General features: G+C 38.9%; 1 protein-coding gene across 4 annotated transcripts in view; it reads left to right on the forward strand.

Moving 5' to 3' along the window:
• Positions 1–17,366, forward strand: part of TMTC2 (transmembrane O-mannosyltransferase targeting cadherins 2) — a 455,593-nt gene that overhangs the window by 215,026 nt on the left and 223,201 nt on the right. Inside the window, exon 4 of one of the 4 annotated variants that reach the window (XM_074007500.1) lies at positions 14,398–14,782. The exons of the other annotated variants lie outside the window; for them this stretch is intronic. Within the exon in view, the coding sequence (XP_073863601.1) occupies positions 14,398–14,408 (11 nt within the window). The 3' untranslated portion in view covers positions 14,409–14,782. Of the gene's footprint in view, positions 1–14,397; positions 14,783–17,366 lie in introns of those variants that run through there. 4 annotated transcript variants of the gene reach the window in all.

Below are 17,366 nucleotides of genomic sequence, written 5' to 3' on the forward strand. Positions count from 1 at the left end.
GCTTTAACGGAATATGATTTTAAGCCTCATGAAGCAGTATGCATTAAAACTGCTGCCTTCAGGAATGGGTCCTGTAGACAGCTGCCAGTCATTAACTGATTGGATGCAAATGACGATGAGTAAACCCTGTCATAGTGACTGTGCTGCTAATTTATGGTTTAAATCTGGATAGTGGAGAAATGATAGCTGATTTGGACTATGTAAACCACAAGTCCTATCTCATTATGTGGTTGATAATGTCAGGAAAATACTACACAGAGTTGATTACTGTAGTTTGCTGATTTCACAATGACTCTTTGCATTTCTGTGCTTAGGAAAAAGGAAATTTTCTCTGATGACTGCCTTAATGAGCAAGCCACATTATATTTGAAAGGGTTTCCCCCACCCAGCTTTAAAGCAACTCATTTTTAAAGCTGTATTGATTAGTATTGGCTTAACGAAAGACTTTCTTGATTCATTACAAAGCAGTTAAATGTGTGATCACCCTTTTTGCTGTGGCTTCCTCTAAATCCCCATATGGCTCTATTCTCTGTAGTATTTGGCACCATTGATCTCTGTTACCATAGCTTTTAAGCCACTGCTTGGTTTTGACTATCTTTCTCCCATTTCCCACAGCTTTCTGTCTTCTGATTTTTGCCTCCTCCCTAAAATAATCCAGTCTTCAAGTTTTGTTTTTTTTTTTTTCTTTCTAAAATCTGCCTTTATTTTCCCTTCCCTATAGTATCTACAACATTGTTTGGTATATAGTAGGAGTCAATAAATATGCAATTGAATTTCTAAGTTAAGTTCTCCGCCGTGACTGCCTATCTATGAAGACCTTTTCCACCTGGGTGATTTGCTGGCCTATCAAACTGGTCACCTCTCTTCCCTAAAACCAACTTCTTGCAAACTTCCTTATAAATTAACATCATAATCCCAGGCTAACAAAGTTATAGATAAGCAGATCAGTGAGCGCAAAAACATAAAAGAATTGTAGCATATATGGCAGCACATCTGGTGTGCTAAAGGCATTTTAAAATTAAGTTATAGATTCAAAATCAAATAGGTTCTGAGAATGGTTTATTAACTCTATGTCAATTTGATTTAAAAAACATTTGACTATGGTGGTTAATTGTTTGGAAGCAATTTCTTAAATAGTTAAGAACAATTTAGAGTGAATCTGAGAAAAACTTAAGAGCTAAAGGTTGTTTTTAACGCCCATTTTTAATGTAAATATGTGAAATGATAAATATAAAAGATGTATGTAAAATGATATACATATTTGAAACTTTCAAGGTGATTATCCAAGCAGTCTGCATTCACTCCCCCAATGCACATAACAAACATTACCTCTTTAGATATGGAAAAACACAGATGGCCGGGCACAGTGGCTCAGGCCTGTAATCCCAGCACTTTGGGAGGCTGAGGTGGGCAGATCACGAGGTCAGGAGATTGAGACCATCCTTGTCAACATGTTGAAAGTCTGTCTCTACTAAAAATACAAAAATTAGCCGGGCATGGTGGCGGGCACATGTATTCCCAGCTACTCAGGAGGCTGAGGTAGGAGAATCCCTTGAACCCAGGAGGCGGAGGTTGCAGTGAGCTGAGATCGCGTCATTGCACCACAGCCTGGGCAACAGGAGCAAAACTCTGTCTCAAAAAAAAAAAAAAAAAAAAAGAAAAGAAAAAGAGAGTCAAAATTGTTTCAGTTTTGCAGCATTTGACAATTTTTTTTTTCCTTTATAGATTGCTGCAAAATTGGTGATTCTATTTCAATTTAACATGGCATCAAATTTTAAGAAACAAGTATTTTGTAGGAATATCATTTAGGAAATAACTCACAATTTAAGTGAAACCCAAGCCTCTAAGCCATGTAAAAATTGACTATTTCCTTGGATTTTATAGTCTAAGCTTTTGTTTACCTCGAATTGAGTGTATTTAACTATGATGAGTTGTGATTAACCAGCTAGCTTTGAAATGGTGTAACAAATTCTATTATTGTATTTCACCAATAATTTGTCACGATATGTCCAAGGGAAGATAAAAATTTTTCAACAGAGGTTCAGATTTTTATAAAACATGAAATTTACCAGTTAAGGCCAGACATGGTGGCTCAAGTCTATAATCCCAGCACTTTCGGAGGCCAAGGCAGGCAGATCACATGAGGTCAGGAGTTCGAGACTAGCCTGGCCAACATGGTGAAACCCCATCTCTACCAAAAATACAAAACTTAGCCAGGCGTGGTGGCGGGCGCCTGTAATCCCAACTGCTAGGGAGTCTGAGGCAGGAGAACTGCTTGAACCCGGGAGGGGGAGGTTGCAGTGATTCGAGATCTCGCCATTGCACTTCAGCCGGGGGACAAGAGCAAGACTTTGTCTCAAAAAACAAACAAAAAAAAAAACAAGAAGAAAGAAATTTACCAGTTAAGAAGGAAAACCACTATAGTATTTTGTTGAAACTGACTGGCCTGAGTTGCACTGTAAAACACAGCTTTTCATTTTTACCAGAGAGCCTTGGTAAGAGAAACTAGCTAAAAGCATCCCACCAATAAAGGCTGATTGAGAGATAAATAGCAGGAAGTTAAATCTGGTTTCCATAAGGAAATTACGTGTTTTGTCTTCTTAGTCCATCTCTTCTCTATTGAGTAGAAAAAAATAGATAAACAACAGGGCTGGCAAGAATAAAAGGAAGGTATCTCATTGATTGAACTAGACTAAAATATTTTTTAAAAGCAGATTTACATTTACTCAATTGTTAAATTAAGGCCCATTTTAAATATTTGATTCTTGCACAAATGAAGTATGGTTGTTTTCCATGTGGGATGGGGGAGTTGCAGAAGTTCAGATGCCTTTAAGAATGAATTGGGGCCAGGTGTGGTGGCTCGTACCTGTAATCCCAGCACTTCGGAAGGTCAAGTCGGGCAGATCACAAGGTCAGGAGTTCGAGACCAGCCTGGCTAGCATGGTGAAACCCTGTCTCTACTAAGAATACAAAAAAAAATTAGCTGGCATGGTGGTGTGTACCTATAGTCCCAGCTACTCGGGAGGCTCAGGCAGGATAATTGCCTGAACTGGGCATGTGGAGCTTACAGTTAGCCGAGATTGTGCCACTGCACTCCAGCCTCGGTGACAGAGTGAGACTCCGTCTCAACTCTGTCTCAAAAAACTAAAAATAAAAACAACATTGAATTGGCACAGAAATGTTTTCCTGTTGTCCGGCTCTAATGATTGTAAGTACAGTTTTGTGGGGCAGGAAGAAAATCCAGACCACAACAGACTCAGTGCAAATGGTCCTAAGATGTATTATAGATGAAGTGGGTGCCATATTGCTGACTCCTAAGATTTTGAAATTACCCACAACAAAATTTTAGAATCTTTATGGGCTTTTGAAAACATTCAAACCTTAAAATTAGAGTTACCTTAGATTATATTTATCGGGGTTTATGTGCTAAAATACTTGAGACTAGCATATGATTAAGCATGAAGTTAAATTTTTCTGATTTCCGTAGTTTTGTGTTTCTTAAAAATGTCCTAGGCTGGGCGCGGTGGCTCACACCTGTAATCTCAGCACTTTGGGAGGCCAAAGTGGGTGGATCACGAGGTCAGGAGCTCAAGACCTTCCTGGCCAACATGGTGAAACCCCATTTCTACTAAAAACACAGAAAAATTAGCTGGGCATGGTGGCACATGCCTGTAGTTCTATCGTGAGACTGAGGCAGGAGAATCTCTTGAACCCGGGAGGTGGAGGTTGCAGCGAGCCGAGATGGTGCCACTGCACTCCAGCCTAGGTGACAGAGTAAGACTCTGTCTCAAAAAAAAAAAAAAGCCCTAGGCCGGGCACAGTGGCTAACGCCTGTAATCCCAACACTCTGGGAGGCCGAGGTGGGTGGATCAGGAGATCAGGAGTTCGCGACCAGCCTGGCCAATATGGTGAAACCCCATCTGTACTAAAAATACAAAAATTATCTGGGCATGGTGGCAGGCACCTGTAGTCCCAGCTACTCAGGAGCCTGAGGCAGAAAAACTGCTTGAACCCAGGAGGTGGAGGTTGCAGTGATCTGAGACTGTGCCACTGCACTCCAGCCTGGGCAACAGAGCGAGACTCCCTCTCAAAAAAAAAAAAAAAAAAAAAAAAAAAAGGTGACCTAACATTTCTTTACTTCTATTAAATATTTATGAAATGTATCATTCATATTCATACAAGTATGCATATACATCATATTTATATAGTTTAAGGAATACTACTAAAATATCTATTCTGTAGCTTATTAAAGGAATATTACCAGTGTCTTTGAGGACCTTTCCCTATACTTCTCCTTATTTTTTGTTTAAAAAATGGTTTTTGTTTTTTTCACCATTGATTTTTTGTACTTACAGATTTTTCTGTAGGTAACTTTTATCAGTAGAGTTTTCCTCATTTCTAGTTTAAGAACTATTTTATGAATTAATATGGATGACAGTAGGTTTTCCTCAGTCTCTTACTTTGATGAATTATATTAATAGATTTTCTAATGTTGAACCTATTTTGCATTCCTAGATTAATCTCAGGAATTGGTTATAATGTATTATTTCCATTTTCTTCTACATTTATTTTTCATCTATGTTTCTGAGTGATGGTCAGTTTCTCTCTTGTGGTGTCATATTCTGGTTTTAAAATCAATAATCTTAACCTTACAGAATCAGGAGCATTACTTCTTGTTTGTTCCCTCAAATATTTTATGTAAAATTAGAATTTTTTTTTCTTCTATATTAGGTACAATTTACCTGTAAAACTAGCTAGGCATAATGTTTTGGTTATAGATGACTTTTTTTTTTTTCTGTTAATTTAATTTCTTTCATAGTTTTGGAAAGAGCCAAATTTGCTTTTTGGGTCAGTTTTAGTAACTTTTTTCTCTGGGTTTTGTTCAATTTAACTAGGGTTTTTATATTTATTGGTACAATGTTACACATAATATTCTTGTCATATCTTTTTTTAAAATCTCTGCTACAATTGTAGTTTAAACACTATTTTTGCTTGGATACTCTTTAGGCAACAGATGTAGTATTGCCCCAAACTTGGTGAAGGTGGACCTACGCATAAGAATTCCCAAGGAATATTTTTTCCTATTTTCTGTTTGTCCAAGTTGGCCAGACAGACAGTTCACCCATCTTTTCATTCTCTAAGCTTTTTAAATTTGTTTGTTGCTAGTGAACCCACAAAGACTCTTTTCTTTCAGGCAGATCACAGTTTATGTGGCTTCTGCAGTCTGACCTCCTGCTTGAAGTTCATTAAAGCCTAAACCTAGGTTTATCTGTTTGACAGATGTAGTGTATGCAAGGTGAATACCATCTTCACAGCTAGTTTACTTTTCTGGAGTCCTGCATTCATGAAGATTTTTTTTGTTTTGTTTTGTTTTTTGTTTGTTTGTTTGTTTGTTTTTGAGACGGAGTCTCGCTCTGTCGCCCAGGCTGGAATATAGTGGTGCAATCTCGGATCACTACAACCTCTGCCTCCCGGGTTCAAGTGATTCTCCTCCCTCAGCCTCCCAAGTAGCCGGGATTACAGGCACGTGCCACCACACCCTGCCAATTTTTTTGTATTTTTAATAGAGATGGGGTTTGACCGTGTTAATCTCGATCTCCTGACCTTGTGATCCACCCACCTCAGCCTCCCAAAGTGCTGGGATTACAGGCGTGAGCCACCGCGCCTGGCTTCATGAAGTTTTTAGACTTTAGGTTTGCCCTTACTTTCCAACCAATTAATACATTCATTTGCAAATATTTTTATTTTTAATGTAGCATTTTTATTGGTTCTGTACAAGGTGTGATTCTCTGAACATGGAGTTTCACTAGACTGTAAGAAAATGAGACCTATGAAATATCTTAAAACCTGACACCTATTAAAGAATGATTAGCTGTGTTAGAAGTTCTATTTGAGAATAGAGTTGTTTAAGATCAGGGCTGCTATTTTTGAAATATTTAATTCTCTTTCAGCAAAAGAAAAGTTAAAGGAAGATAAAAATATATGTAAAAGCACTATCGTGCAGAATCAAATTCCAGGTATTTGAACCCTCTAAAGCAGGGTAAAATATGTTCCTTTCTTTTTGTAATATAAATACAATTGCTGATAGTGTTAAAGAACAGATTTTCAAGAGGACAAACACAACATGTCTTAGTTTTAGCCTCATCACGCACTTGTGCCTATTTCTGGTGATCATGGATTTTAAAGAGAATTCCAGATAAATCTCAAGGAATTATGGAAAAATGTGAGATGTTCAAGTCATACAATTATTGTAAAAGGGTTTGATGTAGAGGAAGTGTGAGCCTTATATTAATTTTTATGCATGTGGGCATTAAATTAGAAATCTTACTGAAATGGGAAAATTTCCCCTGTCCCCCTCACCGGGCGTGCAAAGGGGGTGTGGCTCGCTTCTTCTGCTCAAACCTCTAGGGGAACATACAGACGGGCAGGCTCCAACCCCTTGGCAGTGTCTAGGGGGTGAGTGTTTACAGCTACTGAAGCCCCAAGTGGGCATGTTACAGTATGCTCTTTTAGTTTAGTCGTCTATAGGCGGCTTGTGTTAGCTCAGTTAGACCTCCTTCCTTATCACAAGGAGGGAGGGATTTCTGTATCCCAGGGTTTCTTACCTTGGTGTATCAGAAGAATCGGATTACATGAGGGCTTGGAGAATGAGTGGAAGGTTTGATTAAGAAGTAGCTCTTAGCAGATCGGGGGCCAGAAGGGAAATGGATTTTCCCTGGAGTCAGGCTGCTCCCCAGCCTGGGCTCTCCTCTGATTGCTCCGGCCAAACTCCACCTCATTGGACTGGTCTGTCAGTGTGTGTTCTTCCACAGGCATGTTCCCCTGAACATGCTCGATGTCCAGCCTGTTGTCGTCTTCTGCAGATGGGTTCCTCTTGCCATCCAGCAGCTTCTGTGTGTCTGCCTGCTAGGGTCTCTGTTTTTGTTTTGTTTTGTTTTGTTTTGTTCTGTTTTGTTTTGTTTTGAGACAGAGTCTCTCTCTGTCGCCTAGGCTGGAATGCAGTGACTTGATCTTGGCTCACTGCAACCTCCACCTCCTGGGATCATGCCATTCTCCTGCTTCAGCCTCCCAAGTAGCTGGGACTGCAGGCGCCCACCACTACGCCCAGCTAATTTTTTGTATTTTTAGTAGAGACGGGGTTTCACCGTGTTAGCCAGGATGGTCTCGATCTCCTGACCTTGTGAGCCACCCATTTCGGTCTCCCAAAGCGGTGGGATTACAGGCGTGAACCACTGCGCCTGGCGGGTCTCGGGTTTTTATAGCCCCAGGATTTGGATGTGGGGAACCAGGGTGGTCTTGGAAAATGCAACATTTTGGGCAGGAAGGCAGGAGTGCCTGTCCTCACCTAGGTCTGTTGGGTGGAGCCCTACCCAGGAACCATGCCCTCCTCTACCCAGCCCTTCCCCGCAACCAGCCTCCAGCCTCTATATCATTTAAAGGGACCACTCTTTCCTTCCCAGCACTCCATTAAATAATCACTTGACCGTTGCTTCTCAGTGTAAATTTCTTTGCAATTTTAACATTATCATCCAAGGGGACCTAGGAGGGACATAAATATCATGTGCTTACTCAAAATGAAATAATGATGGAACATATTAGATGTTCTTTTTAAAAAAATGATAATATTGTTTTCTAAGTATAAGCCATATTCAGATTTGTTTTTTTCTTTTCTTTTTTTTCTTTTTTTGAGATGGCGTCTTGCTCTGTTGCCCAGGCTGGAGTACAGTGGCACGATCCCGACTCACTGCAACCTCTGCCTCCTGGTGCAAGTGATTCTTGTGCCTCAGCCTCCCCAGTGGCTGGAATCACAGGTGTGTGCCTGTAATTAACCATGCTGGCTAATTTTTGTATTTTTAGTAGAGATGGGGTTTTGCCATGTTGGCTAGGCTGGTCTCAAACTGCTGTCCTCAAGTGATCTGACTGCGTAGACCTCCCAAAGTGCTGGGATTACAGGTGCGAACCGCCTCGCCCAGCCCATACTCAGATTTGGTTAGACATTACCTAAAAACAAATTTAGAACAACAACGAAAACATCATTTTGAGAGCAGAACTATATTGGAGGTTTTATTTTGTCTTGTGTTTAAGGATTCTAATTCCCGATGATACCAGCTGCCTCTCAACCCATTCTTTCAGTGATCTTAGCATAATTCAGTTTCTTTGTGCAAAACACCATAAGTTATTAAAATATTAGCATTACTATCTTTTTAGGAAGCACTTTAAGCATATGTTTTAATTATGAAAAATTTCTCTGTAGACATTTTAAGTATAGAAAGAAGGAACTGGGTTAGAAATGTAATACATCAACTCCGAGTCAAGTTTTGACAAGAACAGATTACCCAGGCGTCAAAGCACGGCGTTTTCTTCTTAAGATGCCTGGAATAGCAGAGGAAACTTACAGTCATTTAATGTTTGGGGCTCTGTGTAGGAACTTGGAAGTCATATCATAAAGAAATGTGATAATTTTTTTTTTCTGCTCTTCTTACCTCTCCTTGCTTAGGATAAGAGGGTAAATATCTCAACTTGTATTTCATGAGACTACCAGCAAAGACCACAGTGTCTAAGATATTTTGAAATGTTTTCCTTTTTCATCAAGTCAGTTGACGTAATCTCTTTGAGATTTACAAACAAGTTTTGATGGTTTGCAGTACTGCTGTTGAATAATCTGAGTATTTTCCATAGATGATAGCATCATGTTACCTTCACAATTGTGGTTAAGAATGAATGGTGGTTGGGTGCGGTGGCTCACACCTATAATTCTAGCACTTGAGGAGGCAGAGATGGGTGGATCACTTAGCCCACGTGTTTGAGACCTGCCTGGGCAACATGGTGAAACCATGTCTCTACAAAAAATTCAAAAATTAGCTGAGTGTGGTGGTGCATACCTGTAGTTGCAGCTACTTGGAAGGCTGAGGTGGGAGAATCACCTGATCCTGGGGAGGTTGAGGCTGCAGTGAGCTATGATCACACCGCTGCACTCCAGTCTGGGTGACAGATTTGAGACCTTGTCTAAAAAAAAAAAAAAAAGAAGAAGAGTGAGTGGTAATACTCACATTCATGTAAATATTTACAATAATTTTAAGTAGAAAGGAGTTTCTGTGCTTGTATAATGAAAATATTTGCATATTACTATTACTGTACAAACCCATGTATTCTGCATTTTTCTTATTTTCTTATCTCTAATCACAGTGATACATTTAAAATTACTTTTCGTTCTTGAAATGCTATTATTTGGAAGCAACAGTACAGAATTTTAAAATTTATTTTGACATTACACTTTAGCACAGTGATCTTGAGATACTTTTTGAGGGCAGTTGATGAAGTCACTGAAGTCCTAATGCCATGCTTCTGTTCTCTGTGGTACCATTCCAGAAGCAAGAGGCTGTGCACTGCTTTGGTCAGAGATCCATCGTACTTTGGTTTTGGCTATTGCTGGTTCTCAGCTCATTCTCACATTGAGCCTGGAGCAGATATTTACTTTTGAGGTTTTCAGTTAAAAATTAGGGTTTAAAGACATATGTCCTAAGACCCAGTTCTGATTATTTGAAAGGAAAATGCGGCTTCTCTATGAGTTTTAATCATCCTGACATGCAAATCTGACATTATTTAAAACTCATGAATAGAATATATGGCTTTATAGCTAAGACCACACATCTAGTCATATTTTTTATTTGGTAACATTCATTAATCACTGGTTTTGACATATTTCCTGATTTTTCCTCTTTATCTTACTTAACCCTCTGGGTACTAGCTTCTTTTTACTATGTGGAAGTAAAACTTTCTGAATTGTAGTTTCAAGACTTTTATGTGTATAACAGCATTCTCGGTTTCAATGTCATGTTTTTCAGTTCATACAAAAATACCTCATACTGAAGTATCATTGTTCCTTGATATATGTGGAGGATTGGTTCCAAGACCACACACCTATATACAAATCCCTGCATGCTCAATTCCCACAGTTGGCCCTGCAGAACCCGAATATAGGAAAAGTCAGTACTCTCTATACATGGGTTTCACATCCCACAAATACTGCATTTTCAATCTGTGTTTGGTTGGAAAAAAAAAAAATCCACATATAAGTAGAACCAGGCAGTTCAAACCTATGTTGTTCAAGGGTGACATGTATTTGCACAGTCTTCAGAATTCTTGTCTACTTGTCCTATACTAGTAAAGAAGGCAAACAAAATTAACTTCCCTTTCTTTTCTGTTGTTAAATCAACTGCAAGTACAGAAGAAATGCTTTAAAATGATAGTTGCCAAAGATTTTTGCATATAGCAAAGATAATTGATATTTTATTTTAGAAATCTCAGTTATTTACAAATAATTGTCCTCATTAGCACAGGTAAATATTTTTCTACTCACATAAATATTTTATTTGCATTTTTTACTCATCATTTCTTTTTTTTTTTTTTTTTTTTAATCACCTTTTCTCTAGTATTTACTTTTGGCCTGTTCAACACTAGGTACTGGATTGATCACAGTGAATGCCAAAAATTAACATATAGAAGTTAACACATGGAATATTCTCCCTGATGTACTATATTTGAGATGTATTATATTTATAACTCAGAAGCAGATTTTTAAAATAAGATATAATCTTTAGGATTTTCATTATTTTTTAAATCTTAAAATTGTCCTTTAGAGTATTCAATATAGCTTTTAGTTGTGTTTTTGTTGTCCTGGATTTGGTTGGCAATGCGATTCTCAGTAGCATGAGCATAGATAATGAATAGGGCAGATTTACTATAAAAGTGTATATTGAATTGGTTATGCTTTTAGTATATAATCTATTAATGAAATATACCTTCTCCATAATAATGTACTTTCCAGGGAGTTACACATCTACGTTAATTTAATATTCTCAGTGACTCAGAGTTTAGTTTAGGCAAGCATCGTTACGACTCATTTTTTTTTTTTTTTTTGAGACAGAGTTTCGTTCTTGTTGCATAACTGGAGTGCAATGGTGCAATCTTAACCCACTGCAACTTCCGCCTCCCTGGTTCGAGCAATTCTCCTTCCTTAGCCTCCCGAGTAGGTGGGATTATAGACATGCACCACCATGCCCGACTAATTTTGTATTTTTAGTAGAGACGGTGTTTCTCCATGTTGGTCAGGCTGGTCTCAAACTCCCGACCTCAGGTGATCTGCCCCGCTCAGCCTCCCAAAGTGCTGGGATTACAGGCATGAGCCACTGCGCTCAGCCTTACAATTCTTTTACAGATGAGAAACTAAGAGAGGCAGGATGCTTAAGGGGCATGGTTAAAGATTCCAAACGTTGCAGTGAGGTAGATGTGGATACTGATTATAACTCATATATAGTGGTTATTGTTTTCCTTATTAGTGTTATCTATAGAGTGAGTATAGCAATACCACCTTGTGGGTATTAGCATAGCATACCTAGGCCAGGGTTTGTTCCACATTACATATTTACTAAATTATTGCTTTTACTATGAAATAGGAGTAGAAATTAAGTAATTTACTTGGGTGGACCCAAATCTAATTGGTAACAGGGCTAGTACTACAACGTAGATTTTGGACACTTCGTTTTATGTTTCTGTATCAAAGTTTCGTTAGTGACTTATAGTGGGAAACTAACCTGGGGCCGTTAGGTGGCAGGAACATACCTAACTGATGACTGGATCTACTGTGAGATAAAACAGATGTGGTTTGGGCAATAAAAGAAAAAAGAGAATTTAAGGGAGAAAATTGATTCTTTTTGTTTCCCCTGAAGTTGCTTGGAAATCGTAATTCTGTACAAATTCTGTACAGAGTTTGTCTAAGAACTCTGGGTCTTTCTAAGGGTTCTTCATCTTTTATACCTGAACCAAACTCAAATGATCCCAATTGTATTAGAAGCAAGCTGTAAGGGCTGCTTGGAGACAGTTCTATTCCTGATACAAACTCAGAGGCAACTTGTACTCTTTAGGATTTACCATAACTCAAAAGGAACTGATCTTTTAATGGAAGACAACATCTATCATTGTTAATAATTAAGGCTGCGTACAGCAGCTCAACGTCTGTCATCCCAGCACTTTGGGAGGCCAAGGCAGGAGGATTGTTTGAGACCAGAAGTTCCAGACCAGCTTGATCAACATAGAAGGACCCAGTATTTATGGAGAAAAAATTTAAAACAGAAAAATAATAATTTTAAAAGGTACTGGTTGGATGACTGCATGGGCTATGCGATCAGCAATATATGAGGGATTTCTAAAAAGCCTTTACTGAATCGGTATATTTGTTACATAAACAGGACCACTATTTATGACGTTCTAGTATATATATTCCCCAAGTGTTCCATTAACTGCTTTTGACAGTGTGATAGGAAAAATGGGTTTGTTGCATGGGATTTGAGGAGAGCCTCAAGGCTTGTTGCTCCCAAATTCTCTCCCTTTGGCCAGTCATTATATTTGAAAATGCAGTTATATTAACTGTCTTTACATATAATGCGGTGTGCTAGTTTGTGAGAAACATTGTATAGAGCACATTGTTATTAGGCACATAGGGCAGGTAAGTTTTAATTGAGAAGCCTTGGGAAAAATTTTGCATAGATAAGAAATGGAGTGAAGACAAGTGCAGGAAAACCCCAAAATCAAATACCATGAGTGGTACTGGCAGCAGACCTGAGCCATGGATGTGAGGATGGCTCATAGTCAAATTCAGGAATATGGTAGAAATTGCAGATGGTAAAATGCCAAGGAACGTCCCTAGATACACTAAAACAAAACAAACACGGGTGCTGGATTATACAGGTGGATATTACAGTATGCACATAGATGTTATAGTGACTGCTGTCAAGACAACAGTGTTAATATATTATTGAAGTACTAAATTTTTATCTTTACATTTTTTTTTCCTTAATGGGAATACATTTAGTTTCAGATCTATCTGAAATAACTACAGATAGGGGAATGAGAAATAACTGTATCTTATAAAATTCCTGTAATTAGGATTACATATAACCATATAGGATATGTGTTGTGATAACATACGAATCATGATCTTTATATCATAGCCACTTCTTCTACTTAATATTTTAACTACATCTGTTTTATTTACCTACTTACTATTATGTTCTTTTCTGTAATAATCTGAGATAGAATTATTTCAAAAAAAATAAATTCCTGTAGGCTTACAAAGGCTCTTATCTCCCTGGAGTCATATAAAGTGACTATCATACAATTAGTAAAATACCCAGTCTACAAATGTTGACCCCCCGCCAACCCTTAGAGTCTTTGCTAATAGCTGGAGTGGGAAGACAGTCTACTTTAAAAAACAGCAACAACACATTCATGCTCATTTTCAGTTCCATGCAGTTAAATAGCTCTTTTTCCCCTCCGTTTGTTTTATTTTTTTCCTTCTTTCTCTCTCCATTGACGTTGAAAGTTGAACATAATTAATATTTATATTTTTAAATAATATTTATTTAAATTGTAGCTGGTGAGACCATTCATGAGGCACATCTGAAGTCCAAGACTTCCATTATGGTTAAAGGCAAGGACTTTGGAACCAGACAGACCGTCTTTTTGTTCTCTTATCTCTTTGAGTGTCACTTCTGTGAGGCATAGTTTCTTCCTCTATTAATAGTGCAAAGTGGATGATAATATAAGCTCATTTGTTATGAGGATTAGGAGAGATCACATATGCATACACAAATCTAGCTTAAAATTGGCTTTAATTAAATTAATTAATGTATTTTATTTATTTTATTTTATTTTTGAGACCGAGTCTCTGTCACTCAGGCTGGAGTACAGTGGTGCGATCTCGGCTCACTGTAAGCTCTGCCTGCAGGGGTCACACAATTCTTCCGGCCTCAGCCTCCCCAGTAGCTGGGATAATAGGCGCCCGCCACCATCCCTGGCTAATTTTTTTGTATTTTTAGTAGAGACGGGGTTTCACCATGTTAGCCAAGATGGTCTCGATCTCATGTCCTCGTGATCTGCCCACCTTGGCCTCCCAAAGTGCTCAGATTACAGGCGTGAGCCCCACCATGCCTGGCTGGCTTTTATTTTTTTGAGACAGGGTCTCACTCTGTCACCCAGGCTAGAGTGCTGTGATGCAATCATAAATCACTGCAGCCCTAACTTCCCAGGCTGAAGGCATTCTCCCACCTCAGCCTTGACCTCCTAGGCTCTAGGGATTCCCTCACCCTAGCCTACAGCATGCATCACCATACCTGGCTAAGTTTTGTATTTATTGGGGTTTCACCCTATTGCCGAGGCTGGTCTGAAACTCCTGGACTCAAGCAATCCGCCCAGCTTGGCTTCCCAAAGTACTAGATTATAGGTATGAGCCACTGTGCCTGGCCAAAATTGGCTTGTAATCTGAATAAAAACAATTCTTAGTAGATATATTAAGCACTACTATATTAAGTGCAAATAAGTTATTTTTTTTTTTTGCAGATGATTTGTGATAGATAACTGGCAAGACTGCAACTTTTACCTCCTCATGGAAGTGACACTCTGATTTCAAACAAGTAACTCAGTGTTGGTGGAAGCAAAATTTAGGATTTATCCCCTTATTTAATGCAATTAAATACTTCAATTTTGGCAGATCCTTACATAGAACTCAAGATTTTTATATAGGGACTAAAGACATATATTAATTTTATAAGGTTTAAAATGAATTATAGCTGAAGCAAGAAACAAGAATGAGAGTCCTTACCACATTCAGTGACTATGCAGTGCATTAGTAAAATGAAATTGCTGAGATGATAACCCAAAGAGGCATGATTACTTATGTAGACCTGACTGTTAAGTAGGTAAAAATTAAATATTAAGAAATTCATTTATCTTTTTATTTTATCTTCTTTCTTTTCCTCTCTCTGTCTCTCTCTCTGTCTCTCTGTCTCTCTGTCTCTCTCTCTCTCTCTCTCTTTGAGACAGAGTCTTGCTCTTTGTTCAGGCTGGAGTGCAGTGGTGCAATCTTGGCTCACTGCAGCCTCCACCTCCTGGGTTCAAGTGATTCTTCTGCCTCAGCCTCCCGAGTAGCTGGGACTACAGGTGCCTGCCACCATGCCTGGCTAATTTTTGTATTTTCAGTAGAGATGGGGTTTCACCATGTTGACCAGGCTGGTCTTGAACTCCTGACCTTGTGATCTGACAGCCTTGGCCTCCCAGAGTGCTGGGATTACAGGTGTGAGCCACCACACCTAGTCTCTTTTAAAAAAACAAAACAAAACAAACACACAAAAAAAAAACACACAAAGAAATGTATTTGGCTCACAGTTTTAGAGACTGGGAAGTCCAAGGTATTGTGCTGGCATCTGGCAAGGGTTGAACTATAACAGAAGGCATAAGAGAGAGTGAAACTAGGCCTCATAAAACTTAGAAACTAGGCCTCATATAAAAAAAAAAAATTAACACCAGGTGGCTCTGGATAGGGTCCCACCCTGCCTCGATAGGGACCCACCCTGATAGGGACCCACCCTGATAGGGTCCCACCCTGCCAATTCCGGGAAACAACCTCATGGGGTCCCACCCTGCCAATTCCGGGGGTCCCACCCTGCCTCGAAGTTCCCGGAATCAACAACTCCAGGAAAAACCTCATAAGGTCCTGCTCTAACCAATTAGAACAAGACACCTTGCTCAGGCCATAGCTAGACCCAATTACCACGCGCCTTAAGCTTTGTTTGAATTTCGCGCCATAAGCTGTGTTTGAACTTGTGTTTGCCTATATAAACAGCCTGTAACAAGCAGTCGGGGTCCCAGGGCCAACTTAGAGCTTGGGACCCTAGCGCGCTAGTAATAAATAACTCTCTGCTGTGAATCTCGTGTCGGTGATCCTTCGCGGCGACCCCTGCCCAGGAGGGAATCGACAGTTCGGTTCCAACAAGAGCACATATGAGAGAAAAAGCATGAGGGGCTGGGCTTGCTTTTATAACAATTCACTCTAGTGAAAACTGACCCACTCCTGTATTAACATTAATCCATCCATGAGGGCTTCCCCTTCATGACCCAGTCACTTCTTATTAGGACCTACCTCCCAATACAGTTACATTGGGGATTAAGTTTACAGCATGTTGAATTTTGAGGGCACATGCAAAACCATTTCGTACCAGGCACCCAAAATTTATGTCCTTTTTATAGTGCGAACGTATATTCATTTCATCCCCAAAGTCACAAAAGCCTTAACTTGTTTCCATCAACTCAAAAATCCAAAGTCCAGAGTCTCATTTAAATGAGATACGGGTGATACTCAAGGCATGATCTGTATAGAGGCAAATTCCTTCCAGATGTGAGTCTGTAACATCAAAGCGAGTTACCTACTTCCAAAATACAACAGTGAAACAGGCATAGAAGTAGGCATTTTCATTCTAAAAGGGAGAAAGAGGAAAGAAGAAAACGGTAACTGGTCCCCACTAAATCCATAACCCAGTAGGGAAAACAATACGAAGTCTTAAAACTGGAGAATAATCTCCTTTGTTTCCATGTCCCACATCCTGAGCACACTGATATAGGGGTTGGGCTCTCAAGACACTGAGAACTGCCACGCCCATGGCTTTAATGGGCTCAGCCCACATTTCCGCTCTCTCAGATTGGCGTTGTACGCTGGTAGCTCTACAGTTCTGAGGTCTTCTGAGCCCTCCCATGGCAATATAGGCTTCTTCTAGCCTGATTCTCCAAATTTCCAACCTCCAGCCATTACCCAGTTCCAAAGCTGCTTCCATATTTTCAGGTGATGTTATAGCAACAACCCTACTCTAAGTATCAATTTTCTATCTAATCTGTTTTCTGCTCTTTTAGCTATTTTTTCAAAGCAGTGCATACCAAATTATGAAAAACGTGTTATAATTTCTTTTATAATTAATGAATATATATCATTTTTCAAATTATTAACACAAGAAAAAATCTTGAAAAATTTTCTCAAATCTCCCTGCATTGATTTCGTGAAGTATATCAGAAATATGAAATTGCAATAGTTACTTCAGAGTAAGTTTGAATTTACTCTGTAAACTTAAGACTACCATGTATTTGGAATTAGAACTTTGAAAAAAATTTAGAGGTATTTATTGTAGCAGATCACAGCATTTCTAGAGGGACCTCACATTTGATTTTCTCTTTAGAGCAACTTCAGCAAGATGGGAATATTTAATTATTCTTCTGCCTTTGAAAGAACATAAAATAAACCATGGCAGACTGTGGACTAAGTACAAGAGAAGCTTTCATTGTGAATTAAGATCAAGTTTCTTAGTAAATGGATACTTTTTAGAGGTAGTTTAATATCAATGTGAAGGGCCCTTGAGGTATAAGAGTTATTCCTACTTCTTCACTTCTTGATTTTTTTAACAGAAGAATTTCTTTTTCTTTTTGAATATAAAATAGCTCTACAGATCATATTTTCTAGAGCTTATCCAGTGATATCTAGAAGT

Source organism: Macaca fascicularis, chromosome 11, assembly GCF_037993035.2.
Source record: "Macaca fascicularis isolate 582-1 chromosome 11, T2T-MFA8v1.1".
Classification (NCBI taxonomy): domain Eukaryota; kingdom Metazoa; phylum Chordata; class Mammalia; order Primates; family Cercopithecidae; genus Macaca; species Macaca fascicularis.